The 20,037-nt window shown below is 30.7% G+C and overlaps 1 protein-coding gene across 24 annotated transcripts in view; it reads left to right on the top strand.

Moving 5' to 3' along the window:
• Positions 1–18,576, top strand: part of LOC143071632 (protein unc-13 homolog B-like) — a 163,564-nt gene extending 144,988 nt beyond the window's left edge. For 20 of the 24 annotated variants that reach the window (XM_076246053.1, XM_076246061.1, XM_076246059.1 and 17 more), the window contains 10 exons: positions 1,011–1,088; positions 2,103–2,180; positions 2,565–2,815; positions 3,271–3,325; positions 4,365–4,436; positions 8,454–8,486; positions 9,732–9,833; positions 12,327–12,648; positions 13,729–13,888; positions 14,312–18,576. In XM_076246053.1, coding sequence (XP_076102168.1) covers positions 1,011–1,088; positions 2,103–2,180; positions 2,565–2,815; positions 3,271–3,325; positions 4,365–4,436; positions 8,454–8,486; positions 9,732–9,833; positions 12,327–12,648; positions 13,729–13,888; positions 14,312–14,597 — 1,437 coding nt within the window. In that variant the 3' untranslated portion in view covers positions 14,598–18,576. The remainder of the gene's footprint in view (positions 1–1,010; positions 1,089–2,102; positions 2,181–2,564; positions 2,816–3,270; positions 3,326–4,364; positions 4,437–8,453; positions 8,487–9,731; positions 9,834–12,326; positions 12,649–13,728; positions 13,889–14,311) is intronic. The other 4 variants (XM_076246064.1, XM_076246058.1, XM_076246054.1 and 1 more) reach the window with 2 other exon arrangements.
• Positions 18,577–20,037: the final 1,461 nt, after the last annotated feature.

Genomic DNA, 20,037 nt, shown 5'->3' with positions numbered 1-20,037 from the left:
TTACAGACAATAACTTGTGTTTAAGTGCATGGATCTCTATAAATTTTTACAATAAGGTTCAATACTACTAAAGGAAGGTTGGGATTGATTTTGGGGGTTATTGTTCTAATAGTTTAGGAATTAGGGGGCCTAAAAGGGGGTCCAAAATAATCATTTTTGTAGTTTTCCAACAATAACTTATGTTTAAGTTTATGAATCTCTCTAAAATTAAACCACAAGTTTCCATACCATGAAGGGATGGTTAGTATTGATTTTGGGGGGTTATGGCTCAAAATGTTTCAGAATTAGGGGCAAAAAGGGGTAAAACTAGGTATTTCTGGTCAAAGGACAATTGCAGGGTAAGTGAGGTAATTCTAAAACATTTAACATACAATGTTGGGTATATTTGGATTTACCTCCCTTACAATACTTGTATATTATGTTTAAAGATATGTCAGTTTTGGACTAATTGCCAAAAAAGGGGAGTGGTAGTTGTTTTCAATTTTTTTTTCTTCAAATTTCTCAAATTCCAAATTTTTGAAAAGAAAAGTTAAAAGAAGAAATCTTTAATTGCACAATATTGCGCAATAGATTTGTAAGATCTTGACATTTGTTTTCTGTCAGAAACTCATATTATGACAAAAATTTGATCGCAATCCAAATTCAGAGCTGTAATAAGTTTGAATGTTGTGTCCATACTTGCCCCAACTGTTCAGAGTTCAACTTCTGCGGTCGTATAAAGCTGTGCCCTGCGGAGTACCTGGTTATTAAAGCTTAATACTGTTATCCAACTTTATTTCACTTTTGACCCTTTCTTGTCCACTAAGCTGCAATTTAATGTCGCAATTTTCTAACTTACTTGTTATTTGCAATGATTTATTTTAGTTTCTTTTTCTACTCACTAAAATCACGTATATAAATCAGTTGTGAAAATTAGTTGGACTTTTGAATGAATGAGAGATGTATTTAGAGAATTAATTCTAATTTCTGGTCTACTAAATGGAATATTACAATGTTGATTTATTTTTTAGACTGTAAATAAAGTACTCCTAGCCTATGCAGACATTGTTAGTAGAGATTTTGACAAGTATTCACACAGACAGAAAGAAGTAAGTTTGGTCTATACTCAGATTAGGTCACTCTTACCTTCATGTCTCTCTTTAGTTACATAAGTAGAAATGAATATATGAGTTTAGTTCTGTAATAATTGCAATCTTATGAATGGATTATCCTTCATTTACTTTAGTTTTGAAACATCTCAGTTTATTTCTCCAGAGCATCTTAACCTGCGACCTTGTAAGGAGATATTGTTTATCTAATGACGTAAATCTATTAATTCCTATATTGAATCATTGTAATGGATCTTCATGCATCTGGCTGTATTTTATGACCTACATTAAAGCCCCTGTTACATTTTTATTGTGTCCAATTAATGGGCATAATGTTTTCTGATCTATGCCTCCATTCGTCTGTCCATTCATCCTTTCTGTCCCGCTTTAAGGTTTTGGTCAAGGTTTTTTTTTTTATGAAGTTGGAAGTACACATGTTCCTCTTGATGTAACATTTCTGATTTTTAATTCCAAACTAGAGTTTTGACCCCAATTTCACAGTCCTCTGAACATAGAAAATGATAGCGTGAGTGGGACACATTCCTGTTTTTACTGATAAGTGATTATGTTGGATATAGAAGATATTTGAGGAACAAGGTGAACTTGATGATTGGAAAATATATTTATATAACATACATTTAAAACTGAAGGGGTTAGTGTAAGAATTATGTACATTTTGAGTTTTAGGTGTATGTTAAAATAAGCATAAGGATGTGGTATAAAAATACCTATGATAAAACTTCACATAAGAGACCAAATGAAAAGAAGTATACTTGTGTAAACTTATCGGGGCATTTTATAGCTGACTATACAGTATGGGCTTTGCTCATTGTTGAAGGCCGTATGGTGACCTATAGTTGTTAATGTCTGTGTCATTTTGGTTTTTTGTGGATAGTTGTCTCATTGGCAATCATATCACATCTTCTTTTTTATTAGACAAACATAAATTTACTGTCAATTAAAAATGATTTATTTTATGATTAACAATTAATACTGTATGTACAATTTTTTTAGGCCTGTACCTTAATGAACAATATCCAACAGTTGAGGGTACAGTTAGAAAAAGTGTTTGAATCTATGGGGGGAGAAAAGGTAAGAATTATGTTTTTACCTAATTAAACTTGTACAGATACAATTTTATTTTTTAAACTTTAGAATATTTGGACATTGTTATCTCTCTTAATGATGGACCCAGCAATACCATGAAAAAGGAAACCACTGTAATGTAAATTACCATAATAAATTATGCTAAATTATAGGTAAATATTTTTGTGTCAACTTAGGGTTATGTCCCCTTACCTCAAAATTTTGAATCTAGGTCTTAAACTTCAGTTAATCACATGTTAAAAAAGAGCTGCATTATATGATATTTTTAACAATCAAGCTCCTAATCTAGAATGTAGAAATTAAGCATATGAGTTGAAATAGGTTTCCAGTTATTGAGCAATTTAGAATAACAATTTTCTTTGTTCACAGTTGGACGAATCAGCAGCACAGATTTTAAATGAACTCCAGCAGAAACTAAATACTGTGTTGGATAATTTAGCTACAACTTTTGCCAAAAGTTTGGAATCACAGATTCAGCAGAGCATGCAGGAACTTGGTGCTTTATTGGCCAAAGTAAAGGGGGCAGGGCAGGTCTCCCTGGCACAACCCAGTCAGCGAAATAACATTCAGCAAGAAAGTTACACGGTGCTACGACCCTTAATGGATGTGTTAGACAGCAGGTAGGTATTAAGAAAGAAAATTTAAAGAGAGCTTGGTAGTTCTTACAGTCATATAATTATTATTAGTTCTACAATTCTTAAGATTGTTCCATAAAAACATTCATGGGACCCAAAGAAGGCACTTCCCAGTCTCAACCTAGGGTGAATGTCATGTATGTTTTTGCATAGTGTAAATGTAAGTGAAACTTTAATTTGCCTCTATAAGTGGTTACCCCATTTTTAAAGTGCCTTCCCTGGGTACCATGTATGTTTTAATGAAACAGTTCTTAATAACGTGGTGTGTTTTTTGCACTTCTTTAGAACCCTTTGCTAAATTCTGTGAATGAATGAATGAATGAAAAACTAAAGAAAACTACTAATCCTGTATTGTGTTCAGTTTGGTATTTGCGTGATACTTACTATTTACTATTTGTTTGGAATGACAGTTTTACTAATCACTACAATGTTTGCTTCAGCTTACAACTGTTTGCCAGAGTGTGTGAAAAGACTGTGCTGAAAAGATTACTCAAGGTATAGTATTCATGTCAATCATTGGTAACCAGCAACAATATATGCTGAAATTCATAATATTGTCTAACGCAAATCTTAGAGGTTTAACAAGTACATTAACAATACATTGTTTGTATGGGAAAGTGACAGTTGTACAGTGTGGTTTAATTGATATCTATAGCTATGCTGTATGTTACGGTTTATTTGTTAAACCATAAAGCAGGAAATGTTATGGAATGTGAAAAACTGTAGGTTGCATTTCTGTAAATATTGACAATGCAGTTTCCCATAGGAACTCCTTTTACGACTAAAACTGTACCACTTTTACTATGAAGTTTTGAAAAAATCTTATCCTTTAATTGAAAGATCATATGTACTATAATCTTCTTCAAAGGTCAAAATATAGGGCTGTGCGGCATATTTTTAACGTTTATATGCCCTGAACTTTTCAGAGTTTAAGCTAACACTAATTTTCTTAACTACCCCTACCTCGAATGAAGGGTTACCACAGATTTCAAAGTAAACAATATGCACATGTATATTTACTGGTAACATTTCCAAGTTACCGTATGTCTCTATGAGATGGAACACAAGAGCATAACTGGGAACCAGTTTGTAAACAAAATTAATTTTCTATGGATATTCTAAATCTCCCCAAAAGAGGAGTGGTTTGAGAAACAGCTGTATTTACAAAGTGCAACCTGTAACAGTCTTCATGGCAAACATTTTAATACAGTTTAGAGCAAGAGTAATGCAAAGCATATAATTAGAGTATTATATAGTATTGTTATCTTATGTATAATATGTTGTGGAATTAACTGACTTGAATGATATTTAAATAAGTAATTACTGCTTACTTTGAATGTCTCATCAATAATTTATACAGGAGTAAATCATATGCTTGCTTTCATTATCTCAGTTAATTACCATCAATGAGTTATACAGGGAACACTAATGATTACTTTTAACCATGGTCTCCAACTAGCTGTAAGATATAGGATATGATGAATACATATTTTATTAAGAAAAATCATTTACAATTGAATTTTTCCTCTTTCAGGAGCTATGGAGAATAGTAGTTTATACAATGGAGAAAATAGTTGTGCTTCCTCCCCTCTCTGATCCAAGACAGGTAATTAACATATTTTATGTTTATAGTGACATTTTATTGATTTAACTTTGAATTATAGTTGAAGATGGCGATATAAATTACTATTATATATAAGCTATTTTACTTGAAACAATATTCCAAGACTTAGGTAGAATTGGAAAACCTTTATTGCTGTTCCTCATCGTAAAGCTTGTAATGTCTTCAGGAAAGAGAACTCATTATCAACAGCTAGGTAAAGGTTGGAATAATGAAAGATGTACTTCATATGTACTAGCTGTCAGATGTTCATATCAAATACTAAGGGCTATTTAGCTATTGTAAACCAACTTATTTTCACGTTTTACCCTTTGTTGACCACTTTGCGGCTATTTAGTTTCGCGATTTTCTGATTAACTTAAGGCCACACCAATTTAATTTCTTGTTCTACGGATTTTTGGACTCCAAAAATTGAGGTGAGCGAGCGATTTGAAAATTTTAATAAAAAAATATTTAATTTGCAAAAATTTGAGGCAAAGCTTAAGAAGTAATGCGAGCGATTATAATTATACGACCTCAAAAATTTTAATTTTTCGTCGTATATTGCTATCACGTGGGCGTCGTCGTCCGAATACTTTTAGTTTTCGCACTCTAACTTTAGTAAAAGTAAATAGAAATCTATGAAATTTTAACACAAGGTTTATGACCACAAAAGGAAGGTTGGGATTGATTTTGGGAGTTTTGATCCCAACATTTTAGGAATTAGGGGCCAAAAAGGGCCCAAATAAGCATTTTCTTGGTTTTCGCACAATTACTTAAGTTTAAGTAAATAGAAATCTATGAAATTTTGACACAAGGTTTATGACCACAAACTGAAGGTTGGGATTGATTTTGGGAGTTTTGGTTCTAACAGTTTAGGAATTAGGGGCCAAAAAAGGGCCCAAATAAGCATTATTCTTGATTTTCGCACAATAATTTTAGTTTAAGTAAATAGAAATCAATGAAATTTAAACACAAGGTTTATGACCACAAAAGGAAGGTTGGTATTGATATTGGGAGTTGAGGTCTGAACAGTTTAGGAATTAGGGGCCAAAAAGGGGCCCAAGTAAGCATTATTCTTGGTTTTTGCACCATAACTTTAGTTTAAGTAAATAGAAATCTATGAAATTTAAACACAAGGTTTATGACCACTAAAGGAAGGTTGGGTTTGATTTTGGGAGTTTTAGTCCCAACAGTTTAGGAATAAGAGGCCCAAAGGGTCCAAAATTGAACTTAGTTTGATTTCATCAAAAATTGAAAAATTGGGGTTCTTTGGTATGCCGAATCTTACTGTGTATGTAGATTCTTAATTTTTAGTCCCGTTTTCAAATTGGTCTACATTAAAGTCCAGAGGGTCCAAAATTAAACTAAGTTTGATTTTAACAAAAATTGAATTCTTGAGCTTTTTTGATATGCTAAATCTAAACATGTACTTAGATTTTTGATTATGGGTCCAGTTTTCAAGTTGGTTCAAATCAGGATCCAAAATTATTATATTAAGTATTGTGCAATAGCAAGAAATTTTCAATTGCACAGTATTCAGCAATAGCAAGAAATCTTCAATTGCACAGTATTGTGCAATAGCAAGAAATTTTCAATTGCACAGTATTCAGCAATAGCAAGAAATCTTCAATTGCACAGTATTGTGCAATAGCAAGAAATTTTCAATTGCACAGTATTGTGCAAAAGCAAGAAATCTTCAATTGCACAGTATTGTGCAATAGCAAATATTTTCAATTGCACAGTATTGCGCAATAGCAAGAAATATCTAATTGCCCAATATTGTGCAATAGCAAGAAATTTTCAATTGATTGGTGTTATCTTTCTTTGTCCAGAATAGTAGTTGAATCAACTTAAATCATTGTTTTATTCAATATACAATGTATATTCACTTTTACTACCAACTGATAAATTAAAACAATCTTTACCATTCAGTGATAACAAGCACCTTTTGTTACATTTTAATATTTTATGATGTATTTAAATGAGTAGTTATTGTTGCAAACTCCATTAGAAATTTGAATTGAGATCAGTTTTGGAAAAAGGGAAAGGGGATGTGAAAAAAAATGGGGGGGGGGGGGTTAAATTTTTCTCATTTCAGATTTCATAAATAAAAAGAAAATTTCTTCAAACATTTTTTTGAGAGGATTAATATTCAACAGCATAGTGAATTGCTCAAAGGAAAAAAAAGTATTTTAAGTTCATTAGACCACATTCATTCTGTGTCAGAAACCTATGCTGTGTCAACTATTTAATCACAATCCAAATTTAGAGCTGAATCCAGCTTGAATGTTGTGTCCATACTTGCCCCAACCGTTCAGGGTTCAACCTCTGCGGTTGTATAAAGCTGCGCCCTGCGGAGCATCTGTTTTTTTTTTTGTAAACATAAAATAGTAGGTTTTGACTATATTAAAACTTGATTTATCACTTGTACCTTGACATTTCTTTAATTTATGAAGTATTTTTTCCCTGTTCAACAAGAAATAATTGAATAATTAAATCTGGTCTATGTATGTGTGACTGACAATGAGACAATTCTCCATCCAAGTCATAATCAGGTTCAGAACAACCCCTTAATGTTATGAATATCCCTTTTATGAGGGGTCAATATAAGTTATAATATATTTTTTTTGTAAAAACACTTTTAGCACAAAAGGGCTAATATTTTCCCAAAGAACTATAATATCTATATGGTATTAAATGGTCAAAACATGTCCAAGAATTTTGTAATATTCCTGGACTTTAACCATGTTAACACATTTACTTTAACAGTTAAATATTATTCAAAATAAGTGGACCCCTCTTTTAGAAAAGTTGTTTAAAATATAATGTATTTCTCCTCAAAAATCTTTTTGAGTAAAAAATTCTAAGTTTTCAAAGGTTTTGTATAATAGCACTATACAAATCCTTAGTATTTCTATTTTCTTTTCTACAACAGTAAACATGGTAAAATGACCCCTTCAAGGCCCTTGTCTGAGCTGAGTAGTCTCAGGTCTTAGGGATAACCTGATAATAACAAACATAGGTCAAAGTACTGCCTTTTACACAGAGCTTTGATCCAGACCAAACAGCAAGCTATAAGGGACTACAACTTAGTATTGTATGCAATTCGAACAGGAAAACCAACGATCTAATTTATATTTCCAAACGGGAAAATACCAATGAACCACATCAACAAATAATAACTGCTGAACAACAGGTCCCTGAATCAATCAGGACAGGTGCACAAACCTGCAGCGGGTATGACCATCAGCATACATTATAATTGCAGTTGAAGGCAAATCCTTCAGAAGTTTTTTGTACTTTATTTTAACAACGAACATTTTTTTATAGGGAATATAAGTCGGGGAAAGAAACCAACGTTTTGTTCTGTACAGGTATTTCCGCTGTTATATATTTATATCGGAATATTGGAATAAATTGGTTTCATGCTGAAACAAATATTCTCACAGATAGTTACAGTGTTGTGGGTTGCTTATATGTTTAAAATCATTATATAAAGGTTATACTGTGATTTTAAAAACAAATGTTGAGATCTTTTTATAATATTTACAAAAAAACGGTGCGGGAAATGAACATGATTACATTTCCAGATGCGGGAAGCGGGAATTATAATAAAAATTAAAAAAAATTTTGTTTTGGAAAAAATAGGTGGGGGCAGGTCCGTCGAACAAGGAATTTAATTGGTGTGGCCTTATGAAGTTTTATAAAGAAAGATCCAAGTTTTACATATTCGGGACGATTTATATTCGCGTTATTTTTCTACTCGCGAAAAATAAATGCTCGCGGAATAAGTTGGTTTACAGTATTTGTCTCTTTGAATTCTAATTGTTATAGTGGCGCTGTCTGCTTTTTACCCAACGGTTCTTATTAAACTGTACATGACGTAGAGTATTTTATAAAGTATTTACTATTTGTGAGAAGGGTATTTCAACAGTATTGAATTTACATTAATACTGTAGCATAGCTTATATTGCAGTTTATTTTAAGTTGTGTAAAGTTGTATGTTATGTATTTTTGAAGAGTAAAGATGAGAACAAAGACAAAGATCTTAGGGTATTGACATGATTGTAATGTTTAAAATTTCCAAAATAGAGCTCCTTCCTTGTCAAACATCTTGTGTTTAACTAACATGTGATCATTGTAATTTCTTAAATGTGCCTTGAAAAAATCTTGACATAATTAGGAATATTGGAAAAGTCTGATAAAGGAGGAAGCCTCTGTTTTGAAGGTTGTTTAAAACCATGCTTTATAGAAAATATAATCAGGATAAAAATCTGTTATTTTAATGTACTAATGAAACTGTGTGCCACTTAGTGAAAATATATATATATGCTAACAACCTTAATAGTTTCTTTAGTATCACATATAGAAAATATTTTATTCTAACAAAATTATCTTGAATGTATTAATTTAACCACGAGTTAGCACATAAAGGAATAAAACTGTATTTTTAAAATAACAGATTAAAGACATGCTATATATGACTGGATATGGTTTTCAGCATTTATTTATCTATCTTTGCTTATATTCATGGTGACTGGTTATTTTAATGAGGGAATAAGTTTTATATATATATGTTATTTGTATAGATTGATCGAAAACTTTCAGTGCAAAAACCTTTTGTGCTACATTGTATTTGCCAAAGATGTTTTAGATTCCACCACAAATTTTCCCCATAAAATTAACATTTTGATTGTGTACCTGTTCTATTTCTATAATTATGATTTATGACATAAATTCTTCTGATAAAGCCCAGACAGTTGGTAAACAGGGAGCCAGAATGCCACCTGTTTTCTTTACAATGTAATTAATTGATATATTTCTACCTGTACCATTTCAGTACTTAATAACAGCCAAAGGTGGTTTTGATAAACCTAGACGTTTTATCTTTGGTGGTGTAAGTCAAGGAACCACCTTACTTGTTTACGTTGTTAGCTTTTATGACTATGATGGCTGAGATACAATATTGTCATTTTTATGGATTTTTTTATTTTTCAGTTATTTTACCAAATGTTGGTTGTAGTCTTTAGACAGTTTGTGTATCCCTTTTACCTTGACCTTTCACCTGCTTTTTGATTTATGAAGATTTGATCTGAAAAAATGTTTATAAAATTAAAATTTCTTGCATGAATTATATTTTCTACAACCAAATGAATGAAGCTACTTTCTCCATGGCAAATTTTGATCATGGGAGAAAACCAAGGCATGTCAAAATATATTTTATTTTATATAACTTGTGTAATTGTCATGATATGTTGGAAATGGACTGAGGTATGAATTATGGCTATGCTCTTTCAGCTTATACCCTTGCCTGGGACAGCACAGGCTAAGATTGAAGATGTGTCTCGCCTTTTCCTAAACCATGTCAGCCAAATGCCCATGAATGTGCCTATGATCCAGGTGAAACCTTGTGTTGTATCAATTGTTGTCTCCCTTTGATTTCATGTAATTGTCATTATTTGTTTTATTTTTATGACGTGATTTTGTATTTTTAATTTGATTATAGTCAGTTATTTTTAGTTAAATATTTGTTTGTAAGACAAATCAGAATAGGAAAATACTTGCACCATATAATAGTAGTGTTTGCACTTGTAGTGGAAGATATTTCAATATATGTTTATATAAAACATAACATTCACATTATTCATATAATCGATATTGATTATCATTTTACACATTGACATTTATAATATATATAAGTACAATATAATACCTCACCACTGCACAACATAAAAGCACAAAAGTTCCTTAATTATGAAGTTCATCATTTGGAATCGTGTATTGCCTTTAATGGAACAATGAAACAGCCTAGGGAATCCCCAGTTTATACATAACAACTATCCCTCACCTGATATTCTAATTTTTACACGAGGTAACAAAGCTTATTTAATTCATCTTACTGATGTAGGAAATAGACAATGTTGGAAATTCCCATCAAATACTAGGGATTCATTATTAATCGTTGGGGTACCAATTTACATGCAATTCATTGTAATATTTATATAGAGGTTTATATTTTAGAAGTTAAAGATCTTGATACTTCATATCTTGTTTAAAGATGTCAAACCCCTAGTCCTTGACCTCATTTTCATGGTTCAGTGACTGCACATGATATTATCATTTATTATTTGTGGCATATAAAAATATTGCAAGGTTTACAAGTTCATTAGACAGGTTTAACCTTAAAGACCACTGACTCAGGTCCAAAAAACTTATAGGTGGTGTATGGAATGATTATAAGGTGTACATGTCCATCTGGCATGGTTCCTTTGACCTAAATCTAATTTTGAAAGATATGACCATGGCCCAGTTCTTAATAATAATGACAAGATCCTATTATAAGTCTGTCATTTTTGTGTAGTTTAGTATACAATGTCAAATGTTTGAAGCCATAAAGGATATATTTGATGTAATTTTAACACTTTCCAGCCTCTAGGTGCTGGATTTTCTCTATGTTGAAGACCCATTGGTAGCCTTGGGCTTTTTTATGCTTTTTGGTCAGGTTGTTGTCTTTTTGACAAATTTCCCATTTCCTTTCTAAATTTCATTCAGTCATATCTTAAGTCTATATTTCTGTATGTTATAATACCCAAGAATTTCTTAATATCCCAAATAATTTAGTCTACATATCTACTGCTTTATAATAGCTGCATTAACGCCTTAATGCATTGACTATGAAAATTGTCAATTAATTATTAGGGATGACCTCAGGCTTTACATATCTGGATAAAATTGAGCTTAGTGATGATTGTTCCCTTCTCCGCAGAGCACCAATCAAAATCCATGATTCTTGAAGCTTTTTAGTGTCATAGGAATTCAGGCCCTCGTAAGTGGGATAGATTGATTATAGGCTGAGGGAATAAATTATTCAGGTGATTTCTCAAGGAGGGGGATACAGTGATTTTAGAGTCTGTTTGTTTTTCTTTTAATTCTGTTTATCCTTATGTCCTACTTTGTATCAGCAATTCCAGTTCTTCCTCTACCCCTATAAAACTTTCTTACATGCTTCACCAATGAATGAAAATGTACACTTACTTAACATTCTGTTCTTTGTAAAGTGCAGGAGGTATGATTTTATGAGCTTTGCTAGCAGCAACTCTAGTTTTAAATCAAGGTTGGAATTTTATTTTGAAGTAGGTCAGAAGTTAATCTATGGTCCATAGAAAAATTCCCTGAAATAATCCCAAATTTATGAAATGACAATATTTCATTTTGCATTTGTATAATGCTGATTCTCATTTGAATAATCTCCTCTAGACTTTTTTAATATAATACTCCATTGAAAGGGAAGATCACTGTATTTCTACAACTAGATTGTCTTGTAGTTTCTAGTGGTATGTTCAACTTTCTACATTTTTGTCACTCTATGTACAACAAAATTTCTTGAATTTTGCATGCTATGGTTAGTTTTGAAATTATGCATGTCAGCTTCAAAGGCTTCTATAGTGCATGTCCTGATTAAATAAAGATGTTTACAGCAAAATTGTTTCTCTAGTCACAAGCTCCAAATTTAATTAGATAAATAAAATAATGTTAAGGAAAATATGCACATGACACAAAAAAAAACAATCAAAGATTAAGCTCTCTTCTTGATAAATTAAACGTATGTAGATAAACTAGCAAATAAAGATTTTTTTCAATGTTGACTTTTTAATGCTGGAAAATTAGAACTTTGAGTTGAAATTAATAAAGATATATTATATAAATTTAAATAGTTCTACATAACTGGTTCAAATATGACAGTGACTTATAGAATCTAATTGATAAAAACAAAGCTCTTTTATTTGTTTTAAAACAGTTCATGATTTTTTTTTGGTTGGTCTTTAAATTTGAATTTTATTAATGATATTATTGTTATGATTTTTTACAATGTGAATGTTCTATTAAATGCAGGATATGTCAAAAGAGGCAGAGAAGAATTTAAGTCCTAAACAGTGTGCCGTGTTGGACATGGCTTTGGATACAATCAAGCAATTCTTCCATGCTGGTGGACAGGGTCTTAAGAAGACGTTCTTGGACAAGTCCCCTGAATTACAGTCCCTAAGATATGCTCTGTCATTATATACTCAAACTACTGATACTTTGATAAAAACATTTGTCAGTACACAAACTTCGCAGGACGAACTCGGCAATAAGGATCCTGTCGGTGAAGTGTCAATCCAAGTAGATCTCATTACTCATCCAGGGACTGGGGAACATAAAGTTACAGTTAAAGGTAGGTCTAACGTTGATGAAAGGAGAGGTGTAAGATGCCATAGGAATTTTAAAAGCCATAAAGTCAGAAATGAACTGACAATGCTGTGGCAAAAAATGAAAAACAAACAGAAGACAAAAAAGCAAAAAAAAAAAAAAAAATTGCAACATGAACCCCACAAAAAAGGAAATGGCAAAAAATTCATGGTTTTTTGGTCTGTGTTTTTAATACTAAAGGGCAAAAGGTCTACTAAATTTGGTGTATAGAATGATTGTAAGGTGTTTATGTCTGTCTGGCAATAATCATCTGAACATGACCTTATTTTCATGGTATATTGGTCAATTTTAAGTGTTAAGCAGTGGCGGATCCAGAACTTTGCCTAAGGGGGGGCCCGCTGACTGACCTAAGGGGGGGCCGCTCCAGTCATGCTTCTGTGATTCCCTATATAATCAACCAAAGTTTTCCCACGAAAGGGGGGGCCCGGGCCCCCCAGGGCCCCCTGGATCCGCCTATGTTAATGCTTGGTTAATTTTGTTTCTTAGAAACTATATTAAAAGTGTGTAATAATTGTAAATAATTAATTGTAAATGTCAGTCTTGCTGACTTTGACCCCATTTTCATGGTTCATTGAACAATGTTAAGTTTTAATGGTTAAGTTTGATTGTAAGATGTGCAATAGCTCAACTTTATTTAAAGCACATTTCGAGTTTGGAACTATTGCAAGGTGAACATGTATTTCCAGCTTGGTTTTTCTGACCTAGACCTCATCTTGGATCATGTTAGGTTTATGTGATAGTTGTAGTAAAGCTTTATATATTGGACTATAAACATAATATCAATGGTAAATTAAAAACAGTGAGACATTTCAACGTGTGCACTCTTGTCTAACTTAAGTTTGCCTCAACCAAATGTTATGTCTACACAATGATTATAACCACAAAACTTAGACAAAGTAAGAATTTTGGTAGCGTCACTTTTACCGTTCTTATATTGTGTTCCTTTACAACTTTATATGCAAGCAGGGGCATCATATGTGTACCATTTATTTACAAAAATACATATTAAAAATTATTCATAAGTTTTTTCTTTTTTCTTTTTCAGTTGTGGCAGCCAATGACCTTAAATGGCAGACATCATCGATGTTCCGACCTTTTGTGGAGGTCGTCATTATAGGTCCTCACTTGAGTGACAAACGTAGAAAACATTCCACAAAATCAAAAAGTAACAACTGGTCGCCAAAGTTTAATGAAACATTTCAATTGTAAGTACACAACTATATGGTAAAGCAGAATCTATATATTCAGAATTTTCATATTAAAATTGCTTTAAAAAAAATAAAAAAATAACTTTAGAATTAAGTACACAACTGGATGGTAAAGCAGAATCTATATATTAGGAATTTATATTTAAATATATATATATATAAAAATAGTTTAAACCCACAAAAAAGTGTTAGATTTTACAAAATAATTTCAACAAATATAAAGCATGGCCCAATTTTACCCCTATTATTATGTCAGTATCCAGTTTCCATAAAAAATTGAGGTATAAAAGTGTCTCAAATAATTAGATAACCAATCATTTTGATACATATTTAGATTAGATCAAATGTAAGAGAAACAAGGATGATTTTGAATTTTTAAGATGATTTCATGTTAAAAAATACATTTATAATACTTTGCAGCATCCTTGGAAATGAAGATGAGCCAGATGCCTATGAACTCCATATTTGTGTTAAAGACTATTGTTTTGCTCGAGAAGATAGACTGATTGGTGTAGCAGTCATGCAGTTAAAAAACATTATAGAACAAGGAAGCTGTGCTTGTTGGTGCTCCTTATGTCCCAGAATTCATTTAGACGAGACAGGATGGACTATTCTGCGTATCTTATCTCAGAGAACAAACGATGAAGTTGCCAAAGAATTTGTGAAATTAAAGTCAGAAGTAAGGCATGCAGAGGAGGTAAAGTGATGATCCAAGTCTTACATCATGTCTATATATAGATTCTATTCTGGTTCCAAGCTTGTAATACAGTTTGAACACTACTTAGAAGGTATACTGGTTCAGTTGAGGTTGTTTCTAAAAGTGCTTGCTGGAGGTTACAATATCAGTACAGGAGATTGGGGAGACAGGTGATGTTGTGAGAGGGTACCAGAAAATGGATCCAGTTGTGTAACACTAGTTGTGTTAAGCATTTGTGAAGAACATGGTTCATTGTAAATTCTGCTTCCAGTTTTCAGAAATCATTATTAACAATCAAACTTTTATTCATTTTAAGATATAATAAATCATATTAAAAAAAAGAACTATAAATATGATATCACTTCTTGTTTTCATTTAAGTTTTTTAACATGCGTCTTTGCAAATGCTTTCACACAGTTTTGTAAAATGCTCAAAACTTTCAAAGTTGTGTAAAATATATATATATAAATATAAATGTATGTATAGAATTTTTTATACATTTCTATTGTTAAGTTTCTAGGTTTTAAAAAGTTGTAGTGCAATGTCGAATGTGATATTGATTCCTCAAGCTTTAATTTTGTTGGATTTTTCATCTTATTATTTTGTCAGCTAAAATTCAAGTCATTTTTGTCTTAATCAGATGAACTTATCCCCTCAAAAACTGTTTACTTTAGGACAATTTCCTTACATTAACATATGAATAATGTTAAATTGCTATATATATAGTAATATTTGTCGCCATTTACTGTTCTATTATTAAAGTTACAGGAAGAATTATGTTAAATTGCTTTTTGTTGTCAATAAGAAGAGTTAACAAGAAAATGATGTAAAACTGTAACCTATCTGAACATTTAGAAAATCAATAAATCATTGAGGTAAGAAATTTTTGCTACTAAATAAGTTTATTATTATATTTAAGAGTAAATTATATTACTATTTTGCAAGAGTTACTGTGTAACTAAATCAGTTATTGAAATTTGTTAATACAAGTTAGTAAATTGTTTAATTTTTTTTGTTAACATAAGACAAGCTAGTTTTAGTTTAATTTCTAGTTTTTTGTCTTGATAGAAATCCTTTCAAAATCCTCAGTTTATTCTATTAGACTCTCTGTGATACTAGTTATAATTTCAGTCAGATAAATATTTTATAATTGTTTAAACAAGTAAAATATACTATTAGAATTTATATATTGTTGGTAAAATTAATTTACCTTATTAAAGTGAAATATTTTGATATACTTGTGGTAATTTTTTTTTCATTCTGATTTATAGTGTTTTTTTATGTTAAATTTAACTGTATATTGAACAAATTAACACTACTTCAACTAATAAATTATATTCTCCCATCTGGGACTATGTTAAAAAAAATCATTTGAACTATTTCCAGATTTTCAAAATGTGACATCAAAAATGATTTAAGTGAGAAAAAAATGATTATAAATCAAAATTTTGTTGATTTCTTATTATGTTTATTTAACAACCACAGGTTGAAAAATATCTTATTGAAGCATTTAGTTGTATGAGCGGGTATGTCTCTAAGTCTTTCTATAAAATGGTTGTTACTATTATTTATTTGTAAAGTTATCTTGTATATATACTAATGTTGATTCCTGTAAAATAGATTCCATATAAAATCAAATTCCAGGAGTTGATTTCACAACAAAACTTACATCTAAGATTGGTCGTAAATAATGAACAATTCAGTAAACTTACCATCAATCTTAGTCTCAAGCTTTTTGGTGAAACTGACTGAAGATGTACATTCCTATTAATTAATTTATTTTCTTGAGTTTACAGCTATTATTTACATATAAAATTATGGAGATTACAATAAAAACAGTTGGCATGTTGATCATTTAAGATTGTAGAATTTTAAAAAAGTTAGATTGCTGCTTGAATCCATTTCTGAAATCCATAAAAATACTTCTTTTGGTATTTTTTGTTATATTTTATATCTGTAGATTATAAATTATGAATTCTATGTTTAGTATTCAGTGTGTAATGTTATGTTAAAACTTGCAAATATTATTCAATTTTATGAAGTTTGTAGGCATGCATAACATTTTTCATGCAACTTGTTTAAAAGTTTCACTGCATTGTCATTTACAAGATTTTCTCTGAACTGTCGATGGGTATATGGTTAAAATGTACCCAAAATACATCAATTTATGCTAAACATAGAATTACATATATTATATATATATTGCAAGGGTAACCATGTCATAAACGTGCAATACAGTTGTTTTACAATCAAAATGTCTTAGTTTATATAGATTCTGTTGCAAGATAAATATCAATGCTTAAAGTAATAACTAGATCAACTCTCCATTAAACATTGCAATGACAAACTTTTAACAGCTTTACAATGTAAAATGTAGAATGCTTTGAACTGATTTGAATTTGTCATCAGAAATATTATGCATTTTAATGATACATTGGAATATTCCAAACTTATATTTGGTTCCCAGTAATTTTACCAGAACTTGTCTTGTGAGGACAGCTTATTCACAATTTGTAAAACTGACCTAAAAAAAAAAGGATAATGAAACTGCAAAAAGTCATTATATTTTTAGAAAAAAAACAGTCGTGTGTAATACCATAACTGTTTGAAACATATTTTGTGTCAGAAACATAAACTGCAAACTTTCTAAAATATCAGAATATTCAAATCACCCTTTTTTTGACATCAAATCCGATTCATTCTATAGAGGTTTATATTTGTTAGAATAATAATATACATTTATTTTGTTTATTTAATTAAATTATTTTTAAACTGCAATATAACTATTATCAGTGGCCAAAGTTGATAATGTAGATTTATATATTTATTTATAGAGTACATGATAATATGCATGATTAATACATTAACAGGATTCCATGTACTGACATATTTATAATAGACAAGCAGATAGATAAACTCAAACTGTCTAGCAATTAAATTTATATATGTAAATTATTGTATTAGTTACCATTTTATTCAAATTGAAGTATCAGAAAATTCTGTGAGAATGTTTGTAGAACCCTGTCTTTGTTACAGTATATGCATAAAATAGATTTTATGAGTCCTGGTGATGTATTTTCACGCTGTACAACAAACCTGATTTATTTTCATTTTAATAAAACTGACAAATATGGTCAACAAGTCTTGTTTTATATGAAAAGGTAACAATTTCATATTGACACAAATAATAAAATCAATTTTACTTTCAAGAGGTAGTCTGCTATTTTACTATTTTGAACTATAAGTTAAAGTAGATTTCGGTATGAATATTAAAATCAGTGGAAATACATTTTGATAGTACCAAAAACTGGTCATGATCAAAACAATATTTCCTCCAAAGCTTTTTCCACAGTTTTAAATCTGATATTTGAAAGGTAGATAGTTAGGTAATGCTTGAAGATTTAACTAGAAAAAGGGGCCATAGTGGGGCTTTATCAAACATATTTCTTTAAAACTGGTAACATTTTGGCTGTTAAAATTAATCAGTGAATTATAATATACATGCAACTATGCAAACATATGTTGCATTTGGTGTAAACAACTGTCAAATCATTTTTTGGGAATCATTTGAACAATAAAAACAATGGCAGTTGATCATGTGATGTTAGTTTTGACTTGAAAGACTCATGTTGGTTGTATGGTGTCATATTGCATATTTATTGAAGATAAATTTATTTAGACAATATTTTTAGTATAACTTACTAACAGAGGTAGTGACGAAAGTCAAAATTTATGTTCAGTTGTGGAAATATTTTTTTTTCTTTTAGTTTAAAATTTATATACATACATGTATATGTGTTTTTTTCTGTTATACATAGATATTTTTTTCTATTTTGTCAGATTTTTTTTACAAGAAAATTCTATATAGAGATTAATCTCATTGAGAATTCCCGGATTTATGGTTGTGGTAGCATGAAATCCAATTGTTAAATTTTTTATCTTCTTTTGTTATGTATATTATAAAACAATAAATATTCATAATCTTTTAGTCCAGTCTTGTGTATATTATGTCTCTACAACATTTATATCATTATAAAGATGACTCATATTACTGACTGAAAATAATGACAAGACTCAGAATACATCACTTGGAATAGTTAAACAAAGGCATGAAATTTACTTGTGGTGTTTGTTCTTTCGTTTTCTATCTTCAATTTTGTAGACTGTTGCTGGTCTTTTTAAAAAATTGTCTTTCATTTTTTGCCACGGAGTTTTCAGCTTATGAGTTTAAATATCCTTTTAAAATCTCAGTCTTTCTTTTACTTGATTTTATTTTGTAAATATAAAAATAGGAAGATGTGGTATGATTGACCCAATGACCAATGGACAAGGATGAAACAACAACAGGTCACTGTACTACCTTAATTAATGGGTTTAATCCAATGACATCAAAAGAAACATTTTTTAAGTGTCAATAGGATGTAGGACCAAAGCTCTTGATAACTGATGCAATACACATAAAAGTAATGTATTATACTATTAAAAATGTAAGCATTGCTAATGACAATATTAAAAGGTCTTACTACATTGTTCAATGGTGATTAAATTGAAGATAGCATGGCAAAAATGAAAATCAAACAATAGTTCACAACATATTACATAGAAAACAAATAATTCATCAACTCTGACAATGTCAAAATTTTGGGGCATACTCACGTGCCTCAGATGTCATCTATTCCTCCTTCACATCTAAGCCTAAGATACCACCAAATTGGTCTGGTTAATTCTCTAGTCCTTAAGCTTCTCTGATTGTTCAAGTTAGAAAGGAGAACAAGATGTCAAGGACAAGACTAACTTACTCACCTGGTAGACGAACAACTAAATTAAAATAGAACCCAGAAAATTAAAGCAACATGAACTCCTTGTAATAGAAGAATTCCAGTGTTCCCCAAGGCTTAGCAAATACTATTCTTGCTCCACTGATGCCACCTACTGGATTGTTCATTCTAAGTTAAGTTTTCTGTGATGTCAACAGTGAACAGTGAGACGACAGGATTTTAGCTTTTAAAAGTGGCACAGATCACTCAAAACTATGCCATCCCAAAATAACTTCCAAAAAGAACGATTTCAAAGATTTGAAACTCTTGTTATACTAGTTTCCTGGTAAGTTGCAACCCTCTGTCATGAAAATAAGGCTGGGAAACACTAGCCCTAGAATATGATACCAAATCAGATCATGCTATTTACCACAAACGCAGATTCTACTGGAATTCTGTTACATGGGAATGGAAAATTCATAATAAGAGAACTGAAGTCATCCCTTTTGTCTTCATCTGACTCCTTTTACTTGATTTTATCTGGTATCCTTTCAAGTTTGGTTGGATAAATGTGATCTACGTAGGCACCAACTCTTTGTCGAGAGTTCAGACATTATACAATGTGTCAATATTTTAGTAACATAATATAGATATAAAAAGATGTGCCAATGATAAAATTCTACGTCCAAGTT

Source organism: Mytilus galloprovincialis, chromosome 4 (genome assembly GCF_965363235.1).
Source record: "Mytilus galloprovincialis chromosome 4, xbMytGall1.hap1.1, whole genome shotgun sequence".
Lineage (NCBI taxonomy): Eukaryota > Metazoa > Mollusca > Bivalvia > Mytilida > Mytilidae > Mytilus > Mytilus galloprovincialis.
Note: the sequence above shows the minus strand (reverse complement) of the source record. Positions and strands in the feature narration are given on the sequence as shown.